The 11127-nt window shown below is 58.3% G+C and overlaps 1 protein-coding gene and 1 long non-coding RNA gene across 3 annotated transcripts; one reads left to right on the forward strand and one right to left on the reverse strand.

The window, feature by feature from the left end:
* Positions 1 to 288: 288 nt before the first annotated feature.
* ISLR2 (immunoglobulin superfamily containing leucine rich repeat 2) lies at positions 289 to 5364 on the reverse strand. Of its 2 annotated transcripts, XM_019984022.2 has the most exons (3): positions 5258 to 5364; positions 4578 to 4807; positions 289 to 3772 (listed from the first exon to the last, which is right to left on the reverse strand). In XM_019984022.2, exon 3 carries the CDS (start codon positions 3762 to 3764, stop codon positions 1512 to 1514), a length of 2253 nt encoding a protein of 750 aa, XP_019839581.2. In that variant the 5' UTR covers positions 3765 to 3772; positions 4578 to 4807; positions 5258 to 5364; the 3' UTR covers positions 289 to 1511. The 2 variants fall into 2 exon arrangements, with proteins under 2 accessions (XP_019839581.2, XP_019839583.2); XM_019984024.2 differs by lacking the exon at positions 4578 to 4807 and having other exon boundaries at positions 5258 to 5362.
* LOC139178218 (uncharacterized) lies at positions 5321 to 10899 on the forward strand. Its single transcript, XR_011562641.1, has 7 exons — positions 5321 to 5410; positions 6988 to 7149; positions 7367 to 7470; positions 7987 to 9174; positions 9273 to 9354; positions 10599 to 10742; positions 10825 to 10899. It is a non-coding gene; the product is annotated as an uncharacterized lncRNA (long non-coding RNA).
* The last annotated feature ends 228 nt before the right edge of the window (positions 10900 to 11127 follow it).

Consider the following 11127-nt stretch of genomic DNA (forward strand, 5'->3'; position numbering starts at 1 on the left):
TCCTCTTGCATCCCCTCCCTCTGTTCCCCTCCCCACCCCCGACAAAGAGTCACCAAGCCCAGTCCAAATCGATTGTTTTATTGACTGTTTACATCATACAGACGCCTTTAGAAAAGGGCGCGGGCTCCAGGGGGCTATTCCGCCCCGAGGCCTCACTTGTGCTGCGCTTCACCGACAGGTCTGGTCCCCGATGCCCCTAACCCCCCACCCCAACCCCTAGGCTTTTCTGCAAGAAGAACGAAAAAAAGACCACCGCCCCAGTTGCCGCGCCCACCCCGCCCTCCCTCCCGCCCGACTCCCAACACTATACTTGATACACTTTTACGGGACACAGACTTTTCTCCTACGGAGCACGCTCGTCTAGGGCTACAGCCGGGCAAACACTATTCTCGAAGAAGGAGGGGCGGGGCGGGGGAGGCGCGAGCATCCGTGGCTTTTCTCCATCAGGACCCCGCCGCAGTCACACGCAGGCTTTGTGTGAACTGGAGCACTAGCCCCTCACGGGAGACCTGATCCAGGAGGCCAGAGCAGGCTTCCTGGGCTCCCCGGCCCTTCTCTAGCTGAGGTCCAGGCCGCGAGCAGCAGCGGAAGCGGAGCTGTCGAGTCTCCGGAAACCCCAAGTCCCCCACAACGAAATTGGCCCGGGACCAAGGCCGCACCCTCAGCGGGAAAGGGGTGCGTGGTTCTCCGGCACTTTAAGTTAGGGGAGAGGGCGAAAGAAGACGGATTCCCCCCACCCCAAGACACACACACACACATTTTTCACCAGAGGCAAAGAAGGGAGTGTTAGCACCAGACCCGGAGAGTCGCTGTCTTGGAACACAACGAAAATACGAAAATCAAAGTGCGGCGCTGAAATGCGCCCCAGGCACCCGGCTCGGCTCCAGCCGGTCCGAAGTGAAGAAACGATGAAAGTACAGAAGCGTTTGGTTTCCAGGCAGGAGGGGGCTTTGAAACTAGAAACGGGATTGCCGCCGAATCCTGGTTTCTGGGATGCGCAGCCCCGGAAAGGGCAGAGTAGGGGGTTGAGGCGGGACGCCATAGCGCTCCACGCCAGGGACGTCTGCTGGGGGTCCCGGGCTGACCGCGAGCCACAGCATGACCATCAGATATTTCCAACGTCTTCTTCTATTTCCTTCGGCTTCCGGGCCCACAGTGAAGTGGGCTCCGGGGCGGGATTGCGCAGATAATTGGAATGGGAATGGAGAGGCTTGGAGTTCGCCTCACGGTCAGCGGATGGTGTCTCACACAGGGCGGGAGGAGCGGGGGGGGGGGGGGGGGGGGGGGGGAACTGTGCTTGCATGGAGGGGAATTCAGCCCACAGGGACAACGACCGTCGTGGGTGGGACTGGTGGAATCGTCCCACTCCCCACTGGACGCTCCCAGTAGTCAGGGTAAGGAGGTGGAGGAAGTGAAGGTGGGGTTGGGGCATAAATCCTAACAGCCCTACGCCTCTGCTCCCAGATACCCGAGGTCGGGGACGGTGATGGGCCGCCTGGTAGGCTGGGGGTTCAGCCCACCGTCTGCCTGTAGTTGCCATTAATCTCCTGGGCGATGTCGACCGCTTCGGCACCCAAGGGCAACCGGTCACTGTACTCGGAGCCCGCCTCGAACTCCTCTTGGTTGGCCTTGGACTGGGATTCCACCAGCGAGCAAGCCGCCAGGCTCTCCTCTCTCTGCAGGTCCCCACTGGGGTCCCCCTGCTCCGCATCTTCGTCAAGGCCCTCCCCGGGGGCCTCTTCTGGCTCCTCCCCGCCCGCCTCGCCACCTGCGGGGTAGCTTTTCTCGGACTCGAGGTAGGAGGCGCGCGGGTCGAAGTCGGCGGCGATGCGCTTCTCCATGGGGTCGGGGGCCTGCGGCCTCAGGATTAGGCGGTAGGGCTTGCCCGGGTGTTTGGCCAGCAGATGGCAGCAGGCGGCGCCCAGCAGGGGCACGGTGGCCAGCACCAGAAGGAACACGCTCACCGCCACGATCACCAGCAGCGAGGGCAGCTCTTTCTTGGTGGCGAACACCACTTGCACGTGGCAGGCCTCGCCTGCTAGCGCCAGGCACACGGAGTAGTTGGTGCCGGGCCGCAGGCCACGGAACCAGTAGGCGTTGACGCCCTCCTCTACACGCGACCACTGCACTGCTGCGCCGCCCCCCGCCGGGCACAGATAAAGCAGGCGCAGTGGCCGCCGCCCGGGTCGCCCTCCTCCCGAAGCGCCCCCGGGCCCCGGGCCCCAGCGAGCCGCCAAGGGCGTCAGCTGCACCCGCGCCTCCCGCTCCGCCACGTCCAGCGCGATGACGCCCAGCTCAAAAACGTGAGGCTTGAGCTCGGCGCTCTGGTTGAAGGCGTGGTTGGACACGTACCGCGAGAGGTCTCCTTGGCCACAGCGCTGCTCCTCCATTGGGTCGGCGGGGACCTGATTTTCCGCTTCTTCACCCTCACCTGCCTCCTCCTCCGCCTCCTCCTGCTCCGGCCCCATCTCTGAATCCCCGAGGACGCTAACCCGGCCCACGCCTTGGCCTTTGATTTTGCCTTCGGGCTTGGACGTTAAGACGCTGTTGCCCCGGGTTTTAGCTGTGGACTTACGCTCAGAGGTTGGAGCCTGCCCATCAGGGTCTCCCCCTGCGCCAGGAGCGTGCTTTGGGGGGCCGGCAGCTGCCACTGCCACACGAACCGACGTGGAGTTGGCGCCCAGCTCGTTGTGGGCACGGCAGGTGTAGACGCCTGCCTCCTTGGCACTCAGGAAGGGCACCAACAGGGAGCCATTGGTGAGGGCCAGGAAGCGCTGGGTGGCTGGGGGAGCCGGCCAGGCATGTGCTGGAGTCAGGGTTGGGGCCTCTGTCTGCGTTGGCCCGTCCCCATCTCCTTCCCCCTCCCCGTCTTCCGCCCCGTCCCCGCCGTCCTCCCCGCTCAGGACTTGCGGGGCTAGCACTACGGTGCCACCCGGGATCTGAAGTTGCCATTGCAGGCGGGGCGTGGGGTGTCCTTCGGCGACGCAGTGTACCATGAGCGTCAGGCCAGAGGGCAGGGGGCTGCCTGGCGCTTCGGGCGGCGGCTCCATACTCAGATGCACACTGGGCGGTACACAGGACAGGGCTGGCAGGCGATGCACCGGCACGCCCTGCAGCTCAGGAGGCGAGGCGCACGCGATGGAGTCGGGCTCGGGCAAGGAGACCCGGGTGCTCGCGGCCCAGGCCTGCAGCCACACAAGACTGCAACTGCAGTGGAAGGGGTTGTGGTAGAGTTGCAGATGCGACAGCGCGCTTAGCGCGTCGAAGGTGCCGGGAGCCAGTGTGCGAAGCCGGTTGTTGTTGATGCGCAGAGAGCGCAGATCAGGCAGCGCACCGAGTGCGTCCCGGGGCAACGAGCCCAGGCGGTTGTGGTTCATCTTGAGCAGCTGTAGCGCGCTCAGATTACGCAGGTCGCTCCATGGGAAGCTGGATATGAGGTTGTGGCTCAGGTCGAGGTTCTTGAGCTGGCTCAGCACGGCCAGCGAGCCGGGTTCCACCGTGCGCACCTCATTGTGCGCCAACCACAGCGAGGTGACCTGCGTGACGTCGGCGAAAGCCCCGCGCCGCAATACGGTGATCTTGTTCGCCGACAGACTGAGCGTGGTCACGTTGGCCGGCAGTCCTTCTGGAACCTCGCGCAGCTCTTTGTAGGCGCAGTCGGCGAACTGGTGCGCGTACTTGTCCACGCAGGCGCACGGCTCTGGGCACGCTGTGGCCGCTCCTAGCAGCGCCCAAGCCAGACACAGGGCCCTCAAGGGCACCATCGCTGATCCTGCAGGTGGAAACGGGGGTGGGGGGGGGGGCGGGGTGAGGGGATGGTAGGCGTGGGGTGGGGGTAGGATAGGCATGGGAGAGGGAGGGGGTAGGCGTAGGACGGGGAGAGGGAGGGGGAGAATGTGACTCACCGAGCTCCAGCTTCCCTCCCCTGCCAAGCTCTGCCTCCTGTAAACCTGTCTAGGGCAGATCGCAGGGCTCTGGTAACTTTCTGCTCTGGGCCCAGAGTCTCTCTTAGGCACGAGTTGGAGCTCAATAAGTCTCGGGATTCAATGCGTGCTCCCTCTCAGGACTTCCTTTTCTAGCAGCCTCCTACCTCGCTCTTTTCTCTCTACCTATCCCGTCAGCCTCCACAGCTAGACCCTCCACAGGCTGGGCCTATACCCGGTCTGCCCTGAGCTTTGCATTGATCCCTGACTCTGTTTCTAACCCTAGGTTTAACTCAGTGAAAGGGATACATAGGCTATTTTTGTCCATGACTGTCTGTCCTCCCCTGAACTCTTTGTCGCACTGCACAGAAATCGCCCACACACGCCCATACAGACACCGGACAATACAACACAAGCCCAGGCGCCTGCCATCAAACCGGGACTTCTGTTTAGGGGGTCCCAACACATTTAATAGACAGACAAACACAAAGACACCCAGACACAGGCACCATATCCTCTGGAGACCTCATTGTTCTCTGAACTGAACACAGCATTTGTACAGCGTTCTCCAGCACCGGGCAAGGCACTTTCCTGTTCATTGTTGGAACTGACAGACATCAGGGCACAAATCCTCACATGCGCGGACCCACATACCGGGACACAGGCGGGCACTTGCGTCTGTAGACAGCCCTCTGAGACTGAAATCCCAGCGGCTCAGCAAAAGGTGTGAACTTGCTGCAGGTGGCAAGAAGACTGGGACGGGAACGGGGAAGCAGACTCGCCAGGCCCCTCTCGGGCTGCAATCAAAGCTGCCTTCCCCGGGGGCTGCAACTCCAGGGAGGGGAAAACCATCAGGGCTGCTCAGTCAACCTTCCTTCTCCAAGCTGGGACCAAGAGCAATGGAGGGATGTCACTAAAGATTCTTACTTCCCCCTCGGGACCTCCCATGGGGTGAGGGGGTGTCCCTAGCCAGTGGGGTCAAGGCGGCTGTCACTAGCTAATCAAGTAGAAGGTTCAAAATTTGGCCTCTCTTCTGCAGCCCAGATGCCTGACAACGCCCCCGCCTCCCCCCAAAAAAGATTCTTATCCCCAGTCACAACAAACGCACCTACAAACAGAATCCCGGCTTCCACTTAGGGCTCCTGACAGGTTGCCAGAGCCCCTCCCACACTCCGGTCTTTAGAACCGGCATCCCCCACTTCCTCTTGTTCCCGAGGGAAAGCCCCTCCCCTCTGCTCCCCGTCTCCTGCTTGCAAGAGCCAGCAGGGTCTGGCACCCTGGACGGACTCTACACCTTCCTGGGTCAGGGTTGTGCAGTGGTCTCCGAGGCTTACCGGCTGCTCTCCAACTCTCCGTGCGCTGCCCTCGGGTTGCAACCCCCTCTCCAGACTGGATGTCGCGGAGCCAGGACGACAGCCCAAGGGCGCTTCCCACATCTGTTGCTGCGACTGTGGGGGAAGATGGTAGAGAGGCAGAGAAAGGGACAGGTAAGTTGCGGATTCCCCTGGCCCTGAGGTCCCACTTCAGTTTTCTCTTTCGCATCTGTCTCCCCGCACCTCTCACCGGCTGCAGATTGAAGAGTCCTCCCGGGCTGCGGGGCTTTGCGCAGCCTCTCCCACCTCCCGCATCATCTACATTTGTTAAAGCCGTAGAGATTCGTCCCCTGGTCACAAAGAGGCGCCCCCACGCCCACCGCCCTCGACTTGGCTCTTTCTAGTTCACCGCACTCCCAAAACCCACGTTTCCCCTTCATCTACACATCTGCAGACATGAGCACTATTCTTAATTATACAGCCCCCTCCCCCTGTTCAAACATGTTGGCACAGACACAGACCCTCACACCGTCCACACAGTTGCTCTTCAATATTAGAATCACCCATCATCATGTAATAATCGCGCCAATGTGTTGAGCTCTCGCTTCGTTCACGCACATTTTCACTCGCCGGTGAGTGTTCACACCCGGGACACTCACCATTCTCCTCCTCCTGCACGCACACACATTCATGCGCACTCACCCTCACGCCCGGGTCCCGCCAGGGCCCGTTAGCTTTGCTGCTAATTGAATGCGAGCCTCTTTTACGCCCCGCAACACGTGAGACAAACCATCTTTGAGGAATTGGGGGAAGGAAAGGCGCACGCCTGAAGTGGGGGAGGCGTGTCTTTGCCTTAAAACTCTTTCTGCAAAGGCAGGCGGTGGTGCCGACAGACCTCGCCCGGGACTGGCTGAGCTGCGCGCCGCCCGGCTCGCGCGGACCCTTCCTTCCCGCACCCTCGCTGCTAGCCGCCTCCTCCCCGAAGCCACGTTCAACACGATGCATAATTGATAGTGTTAGCAGAGCGCCTCACCCTCCCTGCTATTTTTGCCTGGATCCGGGCAGCTACAAGCCCCGGTCTTCCCCGCCCCCTCCCCACCCCCAACAGCCCAACCCGGAGACTAGAACGCACCGCCCTGCTGGGCGCGCGGAGAAGCGACGCTCCCCTCCCCAGCCCACCACCGCCCCAGCCCAGCCTCCTCAGCTGGACTGCGTACGTCTTGTCTTTTGTGGCTAACCCAGTGCTTGAAGCCCACCGCCCAGCGTATGGGACCGTGCGTATCGCAGAGTAGGGCAGGGCGCTTGGGTACCATCCTGCGCTCCCAGGAAGCCCACCCAGGCGCACCCCAGCGCCTCGCCCTCTGGTCTTGCTAGCTTGGGGCTCCGAGGCTGCAGCAGACGGCGGGATGGAGAGGCATGGTTACAAAACGTCTGCTCCTTTTGAGCACTGTGGGTTGGGGATGTAAGGCTTGAGCATCTCTCTCCCTCCTCCGCCCCCACCAACGTCTTCACGGTCTAACCAGCAAACACACCATCAGCCACCACCGCCCCCCCCACTATCCCTGACAGCCTCCGCAGCCCCGATACCGCCCTACTGTCTCACACCCTCACACAACAGTCGGCCTCAGCAGACTCGAATATTTGCTCTTCCAGTCTCTGGCGAAACTCCGACAATTCTTCTAGCGACAAGAAAGTGGAGGCTCAGGGATGTCCATGCATTTGTATAGAACTCGACTTCTGTTCCCCCACAGTGTCTATGACAGCCCTGGAGACAGAGTTGCTGACCAGAATCGGAAAGGAGGGTGCAGGCGGTGAACATGCAGAGCCCCGTTCCTCGGTTTTTCCGTAGACACTGAGCACTCTGGGGGCTCTTGGCCCCCCAGCCCTCACTCCGGCCAAGGCGGTCTCTGGAGGTGGGTCGGTTTGGGGCCTCTGAGATCAATCTTCTTACTTGAATTTGAGCATTTTAATGAGCTGAGTAGGTGGGGGAGAGCGACGGGTGAGGAGGGCTGCATCTAAAGAGACCACCCCACGAGGGGTTCCGAGGAGGCTTTGTAAATTAAATATGAACAGACTGCTCCATGCATACTCCGCATCCTTTCCTCTCGCCTATTCCTGCGGTCGCTACAGGCAGCCCTGATGGGACCAGCGCATCTCATCAACCCAGAATTCAGAACCCTGAACTTCACTTCACTTGCCTGTGTCTGTAATCCCTACAGACACCTCCGGGGAAGGTGATGGGGGCACCCAGAGGGAGAAGGTGGCTTCGAGGAGGGAGGAGGGGTAAGAGGCTCTTGACCACGAGGTAGGGGCGGCACCAGTAGGTCCCCATGGCGCCGGCCGCGGGCCTGGCACAGCTTCTTTGTCTGCTCAGCAAGGGGGGTTTCCTGGATGTACAGTCTGAGCGACTTGGGAATCTTGAAGGGCAATTCCAGGAGCCTTGGTCGAATAAGAGGGATCTGGGGAGATGGGGGCCCTGCAGCCAGGTTGGAGAATAGAGTCCTGGATGGGGGGTCCTGGAGACTTTCTTTGGCAGGGGGAGGGGTGTCTGGCTTAAAGGCAGTGACCTAGACTCTGGCTTGGAGGCAGGTGACTTGTGGACCGGTTTTCACTCCCTCCCCCTGTTTTGGTTCTTTTTGCCTTGGGCTAGGAAGCCTAAGGGGAGGCAGGGTTAGGGTAGCTCGGAAGGGTTGAGGGACTGGAAGACAGAGGCTGGGGAATGGAAGGAAAAATGACCTCTCTCTCCGCAGAAGAACTTCCCTCGACCGCGGGGACTCGCCCAACCTGGGAACCTCTGGGGCCCGAGAGCCAAGAAAGACCCCCTTCCTTGCTCTTTTCCCGGGGATGCAGAAGTCAGGTGAATTTGGCAGGGAGACAGGGCTCCAGGAGCCTGGAGAGGGGCTAAGGGCGCAGTAGCCACCCAGGAGAGGGCGTCAATTCCCGCGGACCCCCGCAGCTCCCACCCACTCTCCTGCAAGCGCTTTTGTTCCCCGAGCCTGCCTTGGGGAAAAAAGACAACCCTTACCCCCGCCTTGAACCCTGAAGAGTTCAGTGCCCGCCAAGGCAGGGCTGGAGCCCGAGTCGCCCCGGGCAGAGTCCGCCGAGGTCTCGGTTGGGAGCTACGACTCCAGGATCAGGCTCCGAGCTCCTCTTGGAGAAGGCTGCGCGTATTTCCACCGGCGCCGCCAGGCGCGCAAGAGCCAGCCTCTCTAATGTTTGTAATGTGGATGATGGTACAGTTACTGAAGGGTTGGGGAACCGGGAGCGAAGATACCACCCCCACCTCCGCCTACGTCTTTTATGGTTAAAGAAACAGACACCTAATTAGGTGCGTGGAAATAGGGGAGAGACGGGGTACAAGTTTCCAAGACGCCAGCGTGGAGGCCCAGGTTTGAAATCTGCAGAATCTAGGCTAAGGTTTTTGGACCAGGCTGTGGTGCCGACCCTAGATTCACCCAGAGAGGATAACTCGAGCTCTGGGCAGCTTTTTGTGGACTTTTAACTGCGACCTTGCCGACCCTCACGGTTCCGAGGGTAGGGAGAGTTGAGACCCCCTGGATCCCGGCACTAAGCTACCCGGATTCTATTCAAAGCTAGGGCCCAGGGCTGGTTCGCGCGCTCCCCCTGCTGGAAACCGCCTGTCGGGCTCAGAGGCGCAGGGCAGCGGCTGGGGTACCTTGGGCCGGGAGGTTCTGAGGCTCGAACCGGGGCCAGGACCGAAGCCTGCGCGGCTCCCGGTTCTTCATCCCGCGGTGCGACATTCCGAAGTGGGACATGCTAACCCAAGCAACAAAGCTTTCGTCCCCATGCCCACCACTCAGCGGACGTCCCAGGAATCTGCAGCCTCTTCACCCCCGCACAACACAGGCACAGTCCTCGCTTTGCACCCCGCTGTGTTTCCCACGCCGAGGGCACAGTTGGCACCTTCTGGATACTCGGTGAGCAACGAAGAAGTTTCTTTCTCCTGGGAGGAAGCCACCCTGTACTCCTCCCCTACCTTCCCTGTGCGGGCTAAGTGCTTTCTCTTTGAGTCCAGTACCCAGGCTTGGACCGGAGAAGAGAATGGCAACCCACTCCAGTACCCTTGCCTGGAAAAATCCCAAGGATGGAGGAGCCTGGTAGGCTACAGCCTGTGGGTCGCAATGAGTCGGACACGACTGAACGACTAACACACACACACACACACACACACACACACACACACACGGCTAGAAGGCCGACCTTAGGTCTTCTGATTTTGCCAGACCTATAAAATGCCTGTATCTGAAAAACAAAATCTCTTTCAGGCTCTAAGAAGGAAATAGAAAACTGCAGAGTTGGAAGTAGTAGACGTTTGATGAAATGTTTAGGACATATAACATTGTGCAGACCATTCCTTTGCAACTGCACGCAGAGTTGTACACGCCCTTGTATTTATTTACTGCCTTCCTAAAGAAAAGCTCAATGCTTTTTAAAGGAAAAGAACAAAAATCCAAACATCCATAATGGGCCATGTCCAACCAAAACTTACTGTACTTGTAAAGAAGGTGGATATAGGACCCATAACTAAGAAAAAAATTAGTCAACAGAAATAGAAATCACAGAGATGATGGAATTAGCAGACAATGACTTGGAAATCATGCCCTTGTATTTAATGTGACAGGCAGGTGATTTAATGAAAGAACAAGGGTCTCTGAGAGTAAGAAAGCCAGAACCCAGAAGGGCATCAAGTATCTTCAGCATAGCAACCTATTCAGGAGACCCTTCCCACCTGCCCTCCAGCCAAAATCTCTTAAACCCACAGCTTCCCACCTTTCAGCTTCTGTAGTCCTTGTTTATAAAACCACACCACCACCACCACCCCCAGCCTGTCCTCAACCTTGGCTCAGATGATAAAGAATCTGCTGGCAATGCAGGAGACCTGGGTTTAATCCCTGGGTCAGGAAGATCCCCTAGAGAATGCATGGCAACCCACTCCAGTATTCTTGCCTGGAGAGTTCCATGGACAGAGAAGCCTGGTGGGCTACAGTCCTTGGGGTTCAACAAAGAGTTGGACACGACTGAGAGACTAACACACTTCAATCCCAACTTCCATCTCTCCTTCTCCTCATACACACTCTACATAGTGGTTAGGAGGGAAGGTGCTAGCATCTGACTTCACCGTGTATGCACTGTGTGACCTTGGCCAAGTTACTTAACCTCTCTGTGTGGAGTGGGGGCAGTGGAGTGGAGGGTATAAATAAGAATAACTGTTTTATTGGGTTGCTGTGAGGATTAAGTGAGTCAATGCATGCAAAACACTGGCACTTAGGTAGTACTCAGAAATGAGCTATTCCCTGCCTCCCAACAATAGCTAGAATTAACTATCATTATTATCTTACAGCACTGGGTACAGGTATGATGAGATGTTCCACTGAGCATGCTCCTATATGTTTGTGTACTGCCTCTCCAGTAGGAAGAAAGGCCTTGGCCCTCCCCCTAAAATCTCTCTTCATTCCTCCTGTACCTCCCACACACCATGGCACAGGTAAAAATCAGAATTGCTATTATCATTATTTGTAAAGTCTTTCTAGTCTCAGATGCTTAAACCCAGGTTCTCATATTTGCAGCTGTCACCAGTGTGCCTGTTTGGGAAGAGAGACCTGCAGCTGCAGGCTTGGAGAAAGGTTTTTAATTAAAACCACAATCTGTTTAAGTATTTATTGGGCTCTGTGACTTTAATTATTTTCTAGGGAAAAACAGAAAAATCCACATTTGCATATGGGAAGACTGTTGATTTCAGAGGAAAGTAGCAACCTGTGGCAGTTTGCTGGAGGCAACTGGGAGGAATTTCCTGAATGGTTCAAATGAAGCTCGACATTATTAATAAGCTGGAATCCAGTCCATGACCTTCCTCCCAGCGCTTTCATGAA

The sequence above is a fragment of the Bos indicus genome, chromosome 21 (genome assembly GCF_029378745.1).
Source record: "Bos indicus isolate NIAB-ARS_2022 breed Sahiwal x Tharparkar chromosome 21, NIAB-ARS_B.indTharparkar_mat_pri_1.0, whole genome shotgun sequence".
Taxonomy (NCBI): Eukaryota; Metazoa; Chordata; class Mammalia; order Artiodactyla; family Bovidae; genus Bos; species Bos indicus.